Source organism: Octopus bimaculoides, chromosome 2, assembly GCF_046866305.1.
Source record: "Octopus bimaculoides isolate indiv1 chromosome 2, ASM4686630v1, whole genome shotgun sequence".
NCBI lineage: Eukaryota > Metazoa > Mollusca > Cephalopoda > Octopoda > Octopodidae > Octopus > Octopus bimaculoides.
The window spans coordinates 79,549,071-79,567,808 of NC_142929.1; the positions used below are offsets into that span (position 1 = coordinate 79,549,071).

At 34.8% G+C, this 18,738-nt stretch overlaps 1 protein-coding gene across 4 annotated transcripts in view; it reads left to right on the top strand.

The window, feature by feature from the left end:
• LOC106876726 (casein kinase I) overlaps positions 1–18,738 on the top strand; it is a 231,937-nt gene that overhangs the window by 195,884 nt on the left and 17,315 nt on the right. For 2 of the 4 annotated variants that reach the window (XM_089347086.1, XM_089347087.1), the window contains one exon: positions 14,008–14,112. The exons of the other annotated variants lie outside the window; for them this stretch is intronic. In XM_089347086.1, coding sequence (XP_089203212.1) covers positions 14,008–14,112 — 105 coding nt within the window. The remainder of the gene's footprint in view (positions 1–14,007; positions 14,113–18,738) is intronic. 4 annotated transcript variants of the gene reach the window in all.

Sequence of the window (18,738 nt, forward strand, 5' to 3'; positions counted from 1 at the left end):
GTTCATCCTTGGTGTTACATGGAGTTTTGTTGGTCTCTTGCTCAACTGCACCCCACACAATCAAGGGGGTTGCAGTCTGTGGAGTTAGGTGGCTGGATGTTGGGGTGATGTGGTCGTAGAAATTGTCTGAAAGCCATGACTGGGTTCTCCTGCTTGTGTGGCATGGTGCAGAGTCCTGTTGCCAGACATAATGTCTTCTAGCAGTCACCTTCTTGACCCAGGGCAGCACTACCTCCTCCAAGCACTTGATGTAAGCATCCATGTTTAGTATGAGGCCGTGTAGGAATTTGAATGGAAGCATAATGTTGCCGTCATTACTGATCACTCCAAACACCATGATGTTGACTGGATGTTTGATTTTTTTTTCACTCTCAGTACATGTTTTGGGGACACGGCAAGCCAACAGTTCTATATGTTCACCATCTGATCCTGGCAGAAATTTTTCTCGTCTGAGAAAAACCAAAGCAGGTTTGATTGGAGGTGATGCTTGAGTTTGTTCAAAAGCTTCATAGTGCAGTCTTTCTTCTTGTCCTTGATGGCTTGGGATAAAAATTGGTCCTTTCTCATCTTGTGTGAAGAATACCAAATGTCTTCATGTACTACCTGCCTGATAAGAAACTCCCATCTTTCTGGCGATGGACCTGATTGACTTGGAGGGATTGTTGTCAATCATGGCCTGGATCTCACCAACAAATTCAAGAGCTCTTTTCTTATCAGAATGATCAGAGTTGAGTTTTTTGAGCTGCTGTACCTTCGTAATCACCATTAGACTCATCCAACTCTTTCTGAATCCTCTGCACTGTCCTCAGTTTGACACCTAAACCCTCTGAAATGTTTGTATTGGAACTTCTTGTGCATATGCCAAGCAGTACAGTATGTTGTTTCCAAGTTCTTGGCAGAGTGAATTGCATCATGGTGCTGTTTTTCTTACAAACGGTTCTCAACTGACCCTACTATACTGTGTAGTTAACAAAATCAAAATTAAACAATGTGCAAAAGTAAATATATAAAATGGCGACAATTTACCCCATTGCACACTGTATTATGAAGGCAAAAGAATCTGTGAACATTAACTTAAGAAAGGTTTAACTGCAAGTATAGAATCAGATATACAAATAAATTTATTGACACTGATTGGCCTCATCACATTGTTCTATTTATATTATTGGGCATTTGAAGGGAAGGTGGGTTAAATACGATGCAGTGGTAGTTTTACTATTCGTGTTGGTGGGGAAGATGAAGTATTGCTTTAGGAATATATGTATAGTTTAACTAATGAGATTTTGTGTGAAGGGGAGAGGATGAAGCCAGAGTGGTGGGAATTTAAGTGATAAAAGAGGGAAGATAGAAAAAGAAGGAAAAAAAAAACGTGAAAGTATTTGTATTTATAGCATATACAATCATCCTTCCCTGTCTTTAACCAAACTTTAATTCTATTTAAAATAAATTGATTGACATTTGGCAGCAGTTGAGTCCTAAGAACTGTCCTTTATCAATTAACTGCTGTTATGAAATCTAACAACCTACCACATTCTTTTACCTATCTCTGTACACCTACTATCGTCTTATTTTTTTTTCCACCTCCTCTAGGCATGGTTTTCCCAACTGCTCAATTTTAGGTTCAGTCTTGATGCGTGGAACCTTGAGCAAGTGTCTTCTATGATAGCTCTGGGCCATTTGAAGCCCCTGTGAGTCATTTTGGTAGACATCAACTGAAAGAAATCTGCCATGCATGTATATATACAAAAACTAACTCTTACTACATCATATTTATTACCCAGACACATGCATTCATGTATAATATTGAAAACAAAATGTGGGATTCACTGCAAAAGGATTCAATAGAAATGTAATGTTTAGGTATTGTACTACCAAAAAACAGAAGAGTCTGTGGCTTGAAAGTTCTGTTAATTGTATGTTCAATGAGCTATTGCTGGCAAATTTCAAAGTGGCATCAATCATACATTTCTGTCAAGTAAAGTAAGTGTGTGTGTGTGTGTGTGTGTGTGTGAGAGAGAGAGAGAGATGCAGGCACCACCACAGTCACATTGGCTTAGAAGTTTGATTCTGAACCACAAGATGTAGAATTTGTTTCCACAGCATGGCACTGTCAACTGGTATCTTCTGCTATGGTCTCGAGCTGACCAGTGCCTTATGAGTGAATTAGTTGATAGAAAATGTAAGAAGCCTTTGGGTGTGTGTCTTCCACTTGTCTTGATGTTTGTTTGCTAATTAAAGACAGTTGCTCTTCATACAAACAATGCCATTGTTTACAAATTTCTGTGAAAATAGTTCTGCTCATTAAGCTGTATACTGTTTTTGTAGGACATGGGGAAATATTACTTTGTGTGGAAATAAGATAAGGTATGATGGCAAAAAGAACATCCAGATACAGAAAATCTGGCTCCCAACCCATGCAAGTAAGGAAGACTGGACATTAAAGCAATATTGGTGATGTGTGTGCATGTGAGCAAGCATGCACTCACACTCATGCACATGCACGTATACAAATAGCAGTATAAAATCTTGGTTTTAGTGGTTTGTTGGTTTGTGTCTCCAGTTATGTTTTACATTGTATAGAGAGAGAGGACGAGGTGAGTAAAAAAAATACAGAGAAAGTTAACAAGCTTGTTGGCAGATAAAAGGGATGAGGAAGTAAATTACAGGGTAGTTATGGAAGGAGTTATACAAATGAGAAATTCGTTCTGTTTTATTCTAAGGCAATAAATTTTTTTTTTTGGAATATTAGTATTCATTTTGTCATTTTGTACCAGCACCCAGAAATTTTACCACCAAACAAGTAGATTTCTATTTCTCTTCCATGATGATGATAATGAGCAAGTGTATGTGTATTTGTGTGCATGTACATGTATATTTATATTTTATCACTACAGAAAAGCCAATATGTATACTGGCTAAAATTCAGCACCTTTCAGATAACAGCTGACATTTAGGTAAAAGTTACCTGATGGGTTTATTGGTGAGAAAAATAAAATATATATCCTATCACCAGGTCTCTCCCTGCCACACACACACACACACACACACGCACGCATGCACTCACACACAACCTCTAGTGATCAAGAAATGTATTCTAAAAAGTTTTTCTCACCCATAAATGTAACCACTAACTGTTATTTAAACCTTGATTTTGGTAAAAATTAGTTCTGAACAATGCGCTGAATTTTTCCCTGGATATATATATATACACACACACACACAAACACACACATATATATATACTTGGAAATGGATGCATCGCATTCAATTAAATAATAAATAACACATAATATGCACACATGCACTCACACACACACACACACACACACGTGCATATATGGGTACAAGACGTCTCCAACAGTGCAAATAACATGAAATATGTAAACAAGCAAGGGAAAAATGAGTGAGATATGTAGACAAGAAAAAATTTTGGATATTTGTTGAATTCTCGAAGGGTCCTTTCCCTGTGTCTACTTGTCCTGTTTTCCATTTTTTCTTGTTGTCTACATATTTCCTGTTATTTGCACCGTTGGTGATGTCCTGTACCCACATATGCATGTGTGTGTGTGTGTGTGTGTGTGTGTGTGTGTATATATATATATAAATATATATACACACACAGGGTGCAGCAAAATGATCTGACATATTTGTACATTTGATAAAAGCAAAATACAGTAAGGAACGAAAAATGTGTTTTTATTTTTGAAATGTACATATTATGCCATTTTGTTTCACTTGGTTTTAAAAATTAAATCAGTCAAGTGGGTGCCGTTACTGTCCACACACTGTCGAAAGGCAGTGTCATTTCATGTGGAATGGCAGAAATTTCTTGATAAATGGCTTCTTTTAATTGTTCAATAGATCGAGGGCAATGAGTGTATACTTCTGATTTCAAGTATCCTCACAGAAAAAAATTGCATGGGTTCAAATCAGATGATTGGGCGAGCTAATTGATGTCACCACACAATGAGATCAAATGACTGGGGAACATCTCCCTCAAAATCCCCATCGTACATCAAGAAGTGTGGGCTGCTGCCCCATCCTGTTGAAACCAAACACTGTCCCTATCGTCAAGTTCATTCAATTTGGGTTTCAAAAAATTCTCTAGCATCACACAGTATTGATCAGAGTTCACAATCACTGTAACATTGTCTCCTTCGAAGACATATGGACCCTAAATGCCAAATTCTGCTGCTGCAGAATTTCAAGTAGATAAGGGATCATGATTACCAAGCCTTAAGTACACACAGAACAATCTCCATGTTGCAGTTACAGATTCGTTGTTCTTGATAAACATTTCCACAATGAAAGCGCGATGCTCACTTGTCCAATGCATGTTAACAGCTGAAAGCAAAATATCACAAAATTGCACCTATTGAAACAAAATGGCATTATATATACCTTTTGAAAATAAAAAATACATTTTTTTGTTCTTTACTCTATTTCACTTTTATTAAACCTACAAATGTGTCAGATCATTTTGCTGCACCCTGTGTGTGTGTGTGTGTGTGTATATATATATATATATATATATATATATATAATATTTATTTATATATACAGTGGGGGGAAATAAATATTCGTACTTGTCAAAATTCTTTATTTATTTAATTTCTAATGAACATAAATGGGATATACCAATACTATATTTGCATACACCTACATAAACTAAGAATATGCAAAAGAAACTAATAAATTCTAGTAACTAATGAATTTAGATACAAATATAAATATTTAGGGGTGAAAAAATATTAGTACAGAACATAAATAACTGATAATTCTGATTTAATACTTTGTAGCATAACCATTATTCAGTTTCACTTCAACCAATCTTTTCGTGTAGTTCTTAATCAATGACTTGCATGTTTCTTTAGGAATTTTTTCCCATTCTTCTTGACAAATTTTCTTCAAATCTGAAATGCACATTGGGGCTCTTGAATGAGTTTTAATTTTCAAATAATGCCACATATTTTCAATGGGGTTCAAGTCAGGTGACTGGCTTAGCCATTCTAATAATTTTATATTGTGATTGACAATCCATTTTTGGTAGATTTTGCTGTGTGCTTAGGGTCATTATCTTGTAAAACCCACCCTTCACAAAGCTGGAGCTTTTCTACAGAGTCCCATAAATTATTGTTCAAAATATTTTGGTACATCTCTGCATTCATTCTACCATCTATCACATGTAAATTGCCAGTGCCATTTGCAGAGAAACACCCCTACACAATGATGTTGCCACCTCCAAACTTTACAGTAGGAATTGTGTTTTTTGGCAAATAGGTGGTACCATCTTTCCTCCAAACATGGCTACGAGAATTTCGTCCAAACAATTCAATTTTCGACTTGTCTGTCCAAAGAACATTTTCCCAGAATGTATCAGATTTATCTTTATGTTCATAAACAAATTTTAAACGGGCATCTCTATGCCTTTTAGTCAACAGTGGAGTTTTTCTTGGAGAGCATGACTCCAGTCATACCTATGAAGTTCATTGCTGATTGTTCATAGTGTAACACTAGTCCCTGAAGCTAACAAATCTTCTTGCAACTCCTTTCTGGTTATCATTGCGTTTTTTTCGATACTTCACTTCATTTTTCTTAAAGATCTAGGGGAAATCTTGCGTGGTGCACCGGATCTTATTCTGTTTTCAACAGTTCCCGATTTTTTATATCTTTGAATAAATGAAGATATGGTAGAAAATGGAATACAAAGGGTCTCTGATATTTTCCTGTAACTTTTACCTGCTTTCCACTGTTCAATAATTAAGTTTTTCACTGAGTTTGTGAGTTCTTTACTTTTCGCCATTATTACGACACTACTTTATGTTGTCTGAGTGCTGAATGAAGAAGCTAGCGTTTTGACACTTAAAAATGACCGCTGATAAGATTATTGGAACAAACGAGAAAGTTCTAGTAAAAAAAAAATAATTTTAACAGTATTTTGTGGCATAAAAACTCATAAATGTATTCTGTACGAATACTTTTTTCACCCCTAAATATTTATAATTGAATATAAATTCCTTAGTTACTATAATTTATTAGTTTCTTTTGCATATTCTTAGTTTATGCATGTGTATGCAAATATAGTATTGGTATATCCCATTTATGTTCATTAGAAATTAAATAAATAAAGAATTTTGACATGTACGAATATTTATTTTTCCCCCACTGTATATATATATATATATATATATAATTTATTATACACACACACACACACACACACACACACACACACACACACATTCATAATTTATATATTTATATAATGGGTTGTTTGTAGTAACATTAAGCTAACAATTAATTTAATTAAACAAACACATAAAGAATTAAACAGGTGTGAAAAACAATATGTAATTATATATTGTGGTTATTGGCTAAAATGTTTTACATGGTACTATTTAAAAGAATTCATCCAAATGGCATAAATACTTTCAGTTGACCAAACACTAAGTTGAATTACATTTTTGTGGCTTTACATTTCTACACTGCCTTTGTTTCAGTTAATTTAGAAAATAATTTAGTGAAATAACTTTGTCATTATTTATCTGGTGTTTGGAACATTAATTTCAAATTTTGATGGAAGGTTTTATTTTAGATCACTTTGAAACGGGAAATTTGTATCATAGAACCAAGGGTGGTCTCAAGTAGTTTGGTATCGACATGGTTGACATACATCAAAATGTTCTTTTACAGTTTTTTTTAATTAAATATTCACCACCATCCCACCCTCTTTTAAAATGTGAGTAGTCATGTAGCTTCTACAGCAAGAAATCTGCCCTGCTCCAGCCTTTTCCTCTCATACTTTATTCTTCTCCACTTCTTACTCTCCTAGCATAAAGTTTCTCCACCTTGAGTTTTGTAAGCTGCATTGTGGCTTCAATACTGCTGGTGGTAAAAAAAATGTATATGTTGTAAAGTGGTTGGTATTTGGAAGGCATCCAGTTGTAGGAACCATGTCAAAGCAGACCTGGAGCACAAAGCAGTCCTTAGACTCATCAGTTTCTTTCAAACCATCCAACCCTTACCAACATAGACAGTGAATGTTGATGATGATGATGGATTGGTAGATATGTTAGGGCACTGAAGAAAATGTTTTTTCCAGCTTCTTGCAGTCTAAGTTCATTTCCTGCTGAAATCAACTTTGCTCTTTGTTTTTTCATTCCTCTTGGGTCTATGTGATTGACTAAATCATTCCTCTCAGATTTGCTGGTGTTGTGTCTAAATTTTCCAATTTATTTTACAATTGTCTGATATTTTGTATTTATTAAACACCCATAATGCTTTATTTTCCACTTGCTAAGCTGTTAAAATCCTTGCTGTTATTTATTTAAATGTAAATGGATATATCCCTATTTTAAGTTACACATCATGAAATACTGTAGTTCGTTGTCTCAGATTGTCTCTTTTGTAAGTGGGAGGTGGTGTGATGCTGTTAATGTTGAAGAGGAGAATGACTTTAATGCTTTTCAACTGATGTAATCAATAAGTTTACTATTTAAAAGTGATTAATTATAGAACTAATGGTGACTTTCTTCAATTATTTTTAGCTGGATTATCATGATATTCATTAGAAAAAACGAGTTTGTTTTAAATAGATTTTTCCTTAATTTCCTCTGGGGTTAGAACTGTTTTGTCTTCATTTTATTTCCAATACCAAATGAAAATGGTCAAAGTTATGTAGGAAATTGAATGCAATTATTTTTCACTGAAATATTTGTTTTTAAAAAACAATGAAATGGATAAAGTTAGATTTCAAAACTGTATAATTAGTTTTAATCTGTATTCCTTTCATCTGAATTTTCTCAAAATTACTTATTAATGGGATGCATTTATAAGTGCTGTTTAATGGACACAGGTGTGGCCAAATAGTTAAAAAGTTTACTTGTCAATCGTGGCATCCCAGGTTAACTCGCATTATGTTGGATGTAGGGCAAATGTCTTTGAGTCAGCTCAAGCCTTGTGAGGGAAACTGGGAAGGTTAAAACTATGTGGAAACCTGTTGTATGAATTGATCTGTAATTCAAAAGCTCCAACCTTGAGCATGCTGTGTTGCATGTTCCACTTGAGGGGAATGTATGTTTTTGGAGTACTCAGCCACTTAACACAGTAAATAATTGGTAGGAGTTGAGTTGATCATAAAATTGAATACTTTCCATGGAAACTGCTGGAAGATCTCTTCTCTTGACGCAATCAGATTTTTGGCAACTTCTGTATCCATCTATTTTCTCTGTCCACTATTCCTCTGAGGGTTGTGGGTGTAGAGTCCTTGGGCACCTCTGCCATAGGGTCCTCTCTGAAGCAACTGCCATTAGACTTTCCAGATGGATTCCCAAGCATAACCAATTCAGAATATGGATATCATCCAGCCGTCTCATTCTTGGTCTACCCCTAGGTCTCCTGCCAGTTGGCTTGGCTTGAAGAATCTGTCTTGAGAGAATTTCCTGTGACATTCTAATCGCATATCTGTAGTACTGGAGCTGTGACTTTTCAATGTGGTGAGGTAGCAATTCAACCTAGAGAGACTCCCTGATCTGTGAGCTATGCACCCTACCAAATAATTTTACTCCAGATGTCTTTCAGAGGCACCCCATTTTGTCTGCTTGTATTCACGATTGTACTCTTTCAGTCATTATCCTACATCCACAACCATGTGTTAAAGATAAGCACTGAAACCAAATTGAAGATAGCAAGTTTTTTTTTTTTTTTTTTTTACCAACCTCTCCTCTCCCAAAGGTCAAATACTGAATCTGGCACATTACTGTGCCAGTTTTGGCAATTCTAGCATCCAGCTCAGCCTTCTGCTTCCCGTCATCCTAAGATACTTAAACTTCTCCACTTGGCTCAAGTAGTGTTAACTCTAGTTAACCATTAATTTTGATGGTTAACTCTAGCTTATTTTCAAGGTTTTTGTTAGTAAGCAACTTTATGCAATGAAATACAAGATGTTCAATTGTCTCCTCTAAATTCTTAATACAGGAACATTGAATCTTAGATATTAATGCCAGAAAACCTTTATGAGTACTATATTTAAAGTTGAGCACAGATTTATAAAGAGTAACTTTGCTATGAAAAGTGTGAGAACCTTCTTTAAAAATATACTAAAATTGTTTGGAATAGCTTAATTACTTTTTTTTTTTTTTCATAGGATAAAACTTGTTAATCATTTTAGACCTTTATTGCTTATTCTGTTGGTGGTGTTGAAGAATAGTCATTAGGAAGTGGTGGTGGTAGTGGGGAATAATCCTTTCTGCTGTAGGCACAAGGCCCGAAACTTTGTGGGAGGAATCTAATTGGTTACATCAACCTCAATGCTTGACAAGTACTTATTTCATCACCCTTGAAAGGCAAAGTTGACCTTGGCAGTCAGTAACAACAATAAGTTTATTTTGTGATTAATTTTGAATTGAAAAATCTTTTCACACCCATATATAGAAAAAATGGCATACCAGGTGCTATGATCATAAGCATTTTACCATTTACAACATGGATCAACCTATCGACTTATTGCTACTGCTCTTGCATGTTTTATTTGCCTTTTGCAACCCTGCTGATGATTGGCTTACTGTGCTGTGAAACTTGTAGTTGCTTTCATATCCTGTGATCCTTAACTGTTTCTGCTTAGTGCTTTTTTTAAAGAATTTTTTTTATTCCTATTATTAGTATCTTGAACTGAATCAAATAGATACTTAAATCATTCATTTTTACATAGTTTCAGTGCTTAATTGATTTCTTGTTTAATTTGAATCTAAATTATTCTTTGTATTGCAGCACTACTTTTAAAATAATTAATGATGTTACTGATGTATTATTGATTGATGATTATTAAATTAGGTTGAGGATGGGGAATGCAAAATTTTCGCCATAAATATTGCATCACAAAGCTGCTGGGATTAATACTAAGTTGGCTGTTGAAATTTAGGATTTCATATTCACTTCCTGGTTGAGTTTCATGGAATGAGTTGTGTGTGTGTGTGTGTGTGTGTGTGTGTGTGTGTGTGTGCGTGCGTCTGTGTGTCTGTGTCCGGTAGTCATTGTGTTTCTTTCCATGAATCATTTCCCAATATTTATGTTATCATATTACAAACCATTCATCATCTCCAATTGAATATTAATCCACCCAACTTGAAAGTCAAAGTCAGAAAATATTATATTTCTCTGCTATTCTACTTTGCTTGAATGCAGAGAAGGAAAAAAAATATCCCTTGCACTCCTCCAAAATTACTCTTACACTTCACTCCAAATCCAGCAATGAGCTTTGATATTTTGTCATCCTTGAAACTGTTTCCACTTCATAAAATTTTGAACAAGTTTTTTGTTTTCCCATTAGTGATAAATACAAGATCAAATGCTATGTTAGGGTAACACTTTGGCTTTTGCTGAAGAAGATGTTGCAATATTATGGTGGAAAAGTAGTTTTGTTGGACAGTAAGCAGTAGGTTCCAGAAATGATCTATTTATGGTTAAAAATCATCCCTTGACACTGATATTGTTTGTGGTATTTCAGTTGCTGTTCTGTGGTGGCTTGCTTGATGTTTTGCTTACCATATTTTCTTACAATTCTGCTTTAAGCTTTTCATCTATTATACACCCAAGTAAGAGTCCACATAACAAACATTTATATACATGCATATAATTTCCAATTTTCACAAATGTTGCCGCATTTTTCGATAAACTTTTTCAATTGCCCCATTTCTTGTACATTTTTGTCAATATCTCTGTTTTCAAGATTCATTTTCTTCACTTTTTCATTTCATTTGATCTCAATACCTGTTTCGCTATTTTTACCTTTTTTTAATATTTTATTTTATAATGCATCCACAATTACTCATCATTTCAACTTCTGACTTTTTTCCCTCTTTTCTTCAAAGTATTCTTTCTTTCTCTATAATCTCCTTATATTCAACTTTAACAACAAATTAGTTTAATCATCATGCTGAATGATATAATTGGTAAAATGCTTGTTTTTACTAATCAGGTATATTTTCAATATGTTTTTTTTTAGTTGTCTTTTTTTTTGTTGTCATTTTTATCCATTCATCATTTTTGATTCTTTTCGAGAGTCCTTTATTTTCACCTGTTGCTAGTCTAAATATTTTAACAAACATTTATTTGCAGGTTCCATCTTTCTTTTTCTAGTATTGAATCTTCAGAAATATGGTTCCTTATTCATTCACAAAAAAATATTTTAGTTTTATTTATTTATATTTTTCTTTTGCTAGTCATTTTTTTCTGTCTTTTCCAACCACCTTCTCAGAAATGAACTAATTACTATAAATAGGTGGGAAGATATTGAAATCATTTATTATTGTAGTTATATATTTAAAATGAGATTAAATAATAAATTTATTTATAAACATGATAATTCTCAATTATTCATTGATGTAAATTCATCTTATTCCTAAAGAAAATAATGTTCATTTCCTGTCGTACAATTTCATTGATTCAGAAAGATATCACTGGGATCAGTTATTTCCCTTGCTACAGTTAACTGATATTGTTATATTTAGCTCTACAATGATAGGATTAGATTGGTTTGATAACACAGTTACACATGTACACACAACATATGTTTGCATACACTGGAAGAGCACACAGCATTCATTAATAAGCTGATATAGAATGTAATCTATAATAATAGGAATTGTTTGAAAAGTTTAAGATAAAAATACCGTTATCAACAATTAATGTCCATTTTCCATGCTGGCATGGGTTGGATAGTTTCACAGGATCCATTGAACTACAGAGCTGCATCAGGCTCTAATGTCAGGTTTGGCATGGTCTTTATGGCTAGATGCCTCTCCTGGTGCCACCCACTACAGTGTGTGCTGGGATCTATTTCATGACACTGGCATCAGTGAAGTTGCCAAATAGCTTGCAAGTAAAGAAAGGAAAAGCAAAAAGCCCTCTCAATTGAATGGGAATGTATTTGAGAGTGGTGGAGGTGGCTTTGTCCCAGATGTTGAGAGGCCAAAGTATGACAGATGGACAAACACAGGTGTCTTGTTATATAAGAGATACATGGTGACCCTGTATTTTGTGAAGGTGGGTGTATAATAGACTAAAGCTATATACTTGATTCACAGAAACTAAATACATTGTAGTAGTAACACATCTGGTAAACAATATAAAAGTGAGATACAGCCTGTAGTCACTCCATAAACAGTACTATATTCAAGTTAACCTTCATTTCATAAGGTACATTGTCATATCTATATCCACATGGAGGATTTTACAATGTGCTTATTGAGAGAATAGGAGCATAATCCTAATTTTAAATATCTGTATTTTCTTTGAAGAACAATTCTATTTCTAAGCAGTAATTGAATGATATTTTTCCATAGATAACTCAACAATAGGCATTTGACTTAACTTGTCGAAACCCCAATAAATAATATGAAGCTTATTTGTATTCTTGGTTGCCAAGTTGGTGTACTGGGTAATAAGTTTAGGCTCTTGCTAAGAATATTGTTATGTCTGATCCTTATCAAATCCACACATAAACATATTTATTCAGTTCTAAAGGTACTTTACTCCAACAATATGTAGGCAAATATCCACAGCTGAATCTTAGACTGCATCTATGTTACTTTGGGACAGTGTGTAAAGACTAAAATAGTGAATGTTTAGACACACTGTACAGTCTATATGTAGTGTTATGGCTAGATGCCTCTCCTGATGCCAACCACTACAGTGTGTGCTGGGAGCTTTTTCAGGACACTGGTATCAGTGAAGTTGCCACATAACTTGCAAGTAAACTTGCATACACAGGCATGCTCATACACACACATTCACATAGTGAGAGATATTTTAGAAGTCATTAATCCAGTAGTAAAGAAAAAAAAAGGAATTTCCTTCTGAAACTTAGGTCATTAATCTATTCCAAGGATAGTTGATTTTTTTCTCTCAAAGATTTCTGAATGATTAAGTTAATTTTGGAAAGCATATGAAGTTAATAGAAAGTTTCATTTAATCTTAGTATTTAATAAATAAAATTGAAAATATTTAATATGTTAATATTTAGCTACATTTTTTTTCTTTTTGATACAATTGAAATTCAAGTCTAAGGTCACATGTAACAAACATAAAAAAAATGTTTTCGTGTGCTTGTGTGTTCCTGAATTATTTTTGTTTTCAAGAAGAGGAATAATCAACCAGCTCTAATGTTAGTTGATTATTGAAATATATAATTATATTGGAGATATAAATATATATATATAAAAAAAATCTGGCATGATTTTGGCAGTTAATTTCTTATTAGAATTGCATCCTGTTGGTGGATATGAGGAATTTAGCTGCTACACAAAGCAAGTGAAACAATTACACAATAACTGTTTTATTTTATAAATATTATTATTATTATTTAAGATGATGGGAAGATTTAATGCGCATATTCATAACATTTCAGTATTTGGTTCTTGATTTCATGAATACAAAAATCAAATATTTTTATGTTTTTGTTGGTTCTACCAATTCCAATATTTGTATGACTTGTTGGACTGGGTATTTTTTTAGCTGGACTCATCAAAAACTAAAACTGTAAATCCTACAGGTTAATGTCTATGTACTTCCTTTTTAATTGGGAACCTGAAAAGTAAATAACACGTCTTTGTCTTGTGTAATTGTTTGAACTCTTAGCCTCTGGGTTGGTACCCCCACATCAATCAATCATTAAACTGTTTTCTTTTGTAAAACAAAATCTTATTGAAATCTTGCAGCCTTTTTAGACTAGGCTGTTCTAGAGTAATTCATTGATTTATACAAAGCAGTAGGGGAGGGAGACATGTTTTTTTTTTCAATATTTCTTATATTGAATGTTAGAACATATATAAAAAACAGCACAGTGTTTCTGTGAAGGTTGGTTTGGAAAGACTAAAAAGTTCTGCAACTTTATTCATTTATTCACTGTTTTAATATCGAAACTAATTTGCTGCTTCGGATATTAGAAGATGCACGAAACTGAGCTAGTGAGATGTCATATAATTTGGTGCCTCCATATTTACCTTTCAGCCCAGTTCAAATCAAAGGGGGCTTGCATGGGGTGAACAACCCCGCCAGATCAATAGCTATCTGGGGGCTAACCTTGCTGCTGATAGACACGGGGGCTCAGTTCAGGTAGGGCACATCTTTTAGTTCATCACTTTATGTTTATTTCATTTTTATTTATCAATTTATTTCCTATTTTTTTCTCTCTCTCTCTCTCTCTCTCTCTCTCTCACTCTCTCTCTCTCTCTCTCTCTCTCTCACTCTCTTTAATTTCTTTCAAAATCTGCTGGGTTTGACCCTTCTTTAAATTCTATTTTTATTTGTGTCTATTATCATTGCTCTAGATATGACAATATAATTTTCCTGATAATTTTTAAGAAGGGATTTAAGTAGACTGATACCCCCAAATTAAAATCTGATATGTAGCTGCCACATTGTTTCATATTCCACAAACTTTTTCAGATTTTTATGCTATGAAATAATTCTATTAAATATTTCAAATTATTTCAGAAAGTTTTGTGTAGTCAACAAGCTTAGATGATGTTAAAGGATTTGAAAGAACTACTACTTATCACATTATGTATAAATTCAAAGCTGATGATTAATTTTGTTGCTACTTAAGTAGTGAACCATCAGCTTCAATTGGTTTACTGAATTCTACAACATGTACTGAGTACATTTTTAACCATGTGTACATCTAGATGTGTGCATTTCTTACTGTTTCTATTTGCCATTCTCAGTGGATAATTTAGATTATAGATTATCCATTCTAGTTTGATGTCTTTGCTAACATCTTGACATTTAATGGAAATTACTTAATCAACTGGGTTTCTAGTTTTCATTATGATTAATCATATTTTATATAATTTCATCAGTATAGTATTTTTTAAAAAATATTTTTATCTGACAAACAAGGTATTTAACAATATTCATATGTTCTTTGTGTCTTCTTTAAACTAGTTTTTATCAAATTCTGTCTTGTACCATCTACTTTCAGCATCTTTGTCTTTCATCGTTCATTTATTTTTCTGTTACTTTTATAATTTCCTCAGCCATTTTCTCACTCATTATCAAGTATTTTGATTGAAGATCCACAAAATTGTATTCAGATTAGAGTTTTTCTTTTTCAATTTCTAGATTATTGATTCTTCCTGGCCTGTTATCATGGCACATATTACGTCTACTTCACACAGCCTGCCTATAATTGAAGGAAACATTAATGTTTATGCAGGGGCAGAATTTCATTAAAATTTTTGCACCAATCCCTAACTATAGCTCTAAACAAATTATTTGATTATGATCCCTAATTATCAAAACTTACTGCAAGCCATGTTGATTTTACTATTTAATGTTAGCAAATAGTAGTAGTAGTCATAATAATAATAATAATAATGTCTCTTTTGGAAAGCTAAACATTTTGTACATTCATTCATATTAGATGGCCCACTTTTTAAAAGTATTTTTTTTCTTCTTCGTTGTCCTCCTGTCATTGTATTGGCCTATTTTAAATGAAGCCCCTTTCAATTAACCAAAATGTTTTTTATGGAGGTGAAGAGGTCTCCTATAGTTTATCAAATAGATGAACAGTTTTCATTTTGGTTGGCTTTTCTTCATCATTATAATCATCACTTCAATAGTCCAGATTGTGTATCTACATCACCATTATTCTAATTTCTTCATTTTATTAACAAATATGATGGTCGGTGGTAATTACCTACTGTCATTTCACATACCCTCACATACATACACATAAACTGTAACTGTTTTTTCAAGATTTAGAAATACTATGTATTTGATCTAAACATCCCAGCATAATCAAGGTATCAGTATTTGCAATCTTCCAAGGAAGAAAAAAAAAATATTGAAAATATCAGGATTATGACCATTTGTAAAACTTATTTTTCCTTCTCATTGCCATACTAAATGTGGTCATCCAACATAGCTTTAACTGTAATACCTTAAACAAACTAAAGAACTAGCAAATATATCATTTAATGGTTTTATTTCTTTTTTTTTCATATAGTGAAGGTGGTAGGATTGTAAAATTACCCTATAGATAATTATCTTTTTTGCTATCCTCTGTAGTATGGTTAGTGTTAGGAAGTGTATCTAGCTATGTATGAAGTGTGAATGCTTACACATGCATACATATACCTACACGATGCTTCTAAGCTGAACATTAGAAGCATCAGTTGTGGCGTGCAAGAGAGACGATTGCGCTGGTATGGACATGTGGTGAGAATGGAGGAGGATAGCTGCGTGAAAAAGTGCCACACCCTAACAGTTGAGGGAACCCGTGGAAGAGGTAGGCCCAGGAAGACCTGGGCTGAGGTGGTGAGGCAAGACCTTCGTACATTGGGCCTCACCGAGGCGATGACTACGGACCGAGACCTTTGGAAATGGGCTGTGCGTGAGAAGACCCGGCAAGCCAAGTAAGATCGTTGCCAGTGCCCCTGGACTGGTTCTTGTGCGGGTGGCACATGAGATGCACCATTTTGAGCGTGGCCGTTGCCAGTACCGCCTGACTGGCTCCTGTAGGATTTTCGAGCGAGATCGTTGCCAGTGCCCCTGGACTGGCTTGTGCGGGTGGCACATAAAAGACACCATTTCGAGCGTGGCCGTTTTCGTGCGGGTGACACGTAAAAGCACCCACTACACTCTCTGAGTGGTTGGCGTTAGGAAGGGCATCCAGCTGTAGAAACTCTGCCAAATCAGACTGGAGCCTGGTGTTGCCATCCGGTTTCACCAGTCCTCAGTCAAATCGTCCAACCCATGCTAGCATGGAAAGCGGACGTTAAACGATGATGATGATGATGATGATTCATGTGTGTGTGTGAAAGTTGATCTCAAAGACAGTGAGCCTTATGAAGGAGATGACAAAAGACCAAGATATTTGGCACCTTGCTGTACTCTAGAAGACCCATCCACCACAGAAGAATTGATACCTGTGCTGGTGCCATGTAAAAAGCACCCAATGCACTTTGTAAAGTGTTTGGCATTTATGAAGGGCATCTAGCCATAGAAACCATGCCAGAACAGACAATGGAGGCTGGTGCCTTACCAGCTCCTTCCAACCCATGCCAGCATGGAAAATGGATATTAAATGATGATTTGTACATGCACACACACTTAGCTACAGGGTGCAGACAGTATTTATTTACATAATGACTGTCACAGGAAAAAATAAAGCTGTGTTTTTTGTTATATTTGTCAAATTTGGGTCAGTTTGTCTTCATCAAATGTTCTGTCAACTACACTTGATGAATCTATCTTTGACCTTGATGACAGCCTCCAAGCAACCTCGAAATTGACCACAGGCCTTTGTCATTATCTCCACTTTTAGACCCCTGAAAGTCCTGGTAATCTTGGCCTTCGGCTTGTCTTTTGTGTTGCAGCTGGATTTGTTGGTCTCTTGTTCTACTGCATCCCACACAAAAAAAGTCAAGGGGGTTGCAGTCAAGTGTGTTGGGAGGCCAAATGTCAGGTACTGTGCGATTGAAGAAATTCTTTGACAGCCAAGCCTGGGTCTTCTGACTGGTGTGGCAGCGCACAGAGTTTTGCTGCCACATGTATAGCAACCCCAAAGCTACCCAACTGAACAGGGCTTCACTACCTTGCTCAGAACATTGATGTAGCTGTCTGTGTTTAGTCTGAGGCTCTCATAGGATAACATGATGTCACCTTCACTGCTGACGACACTGAAAACACTAATTGTTTGCATGACTCTGGGCGTGTCTTTGGATGAAACAGCAAATTACCTGTTGTCCTGAGAATTGATCTTCTGGTCTTGGCAGAAATTCTTCTCGCTGGAGAAGAACCACAGCGTGTCTGGCTCCAGTGGGTGTTTCAGCATACTGAATAGCTTCTTGGTGTGCTTGACTCGTTTTTCCTGCATCACCTTGGACAGGGATTGTCCCATCCTCATTTTGTATGAAAAGTAGCAAATGTTCTCATGCACCACCAGCCTATAAACCTTTCATCTATGCCTTTCTCTTGCCAATGGCTGGTATCAACTTGCTGGGATCATCGTTGATGATCTGAATTTCAGCAGCAAATTCTGGCATCCTGATGACGTTAGATCATCAGTCATAGGTTTTCCTCTCTGCTATCACCTTGTAGTCAAATCCTGAATCTTCCAGTTCTTTGACCTTTTCCACCATCTTTCTGCTGATGTTGAGGAAGTCTGAAATCTCCTTGTTTGTCCTTCCAGTACAGATTCCATGAAAGACTCCATACCTCTTCCACAAATTGGGGATTCAAAATTTTCCATAGTCAATTATTTTGCAAAAAAAAAAAAGCAAAAATGGTTATTCTTTTTAAGAAGTAAAAGACTGGCAATGAAAGTAAAAACGAAATACGTGTTAAATTAGCAGTTGTAAATTGCAAGCAAATGCAAACAAACATATAATTATAGCTATTTATGCCTGGAATAAATGAATGTTTGTTAAAACCAACCAGTGTTTCTACTCATCTTAGAATTCTATAGGTAAAATATTGTCATGTGCTGTACATGTGGTATTTGAAGACGGAATGAGTTTTGTTATTTCTGTTTGGTAAAGGATCTAAACTTGACTGCAAACACCTTTTAAAAAAAGATACTACCAATGCATTACAGCTGGAGAGAGAGTAATAGAAAATCTACCACCTCACTTTCAGTATGTTTGGGAGCTAAAACACTCTCAATATAATTGAACATCTTGTGGAAGATGTTACCAAAAGCCAAACCAAACAACCATATTTAGAGACTGTCAGTTA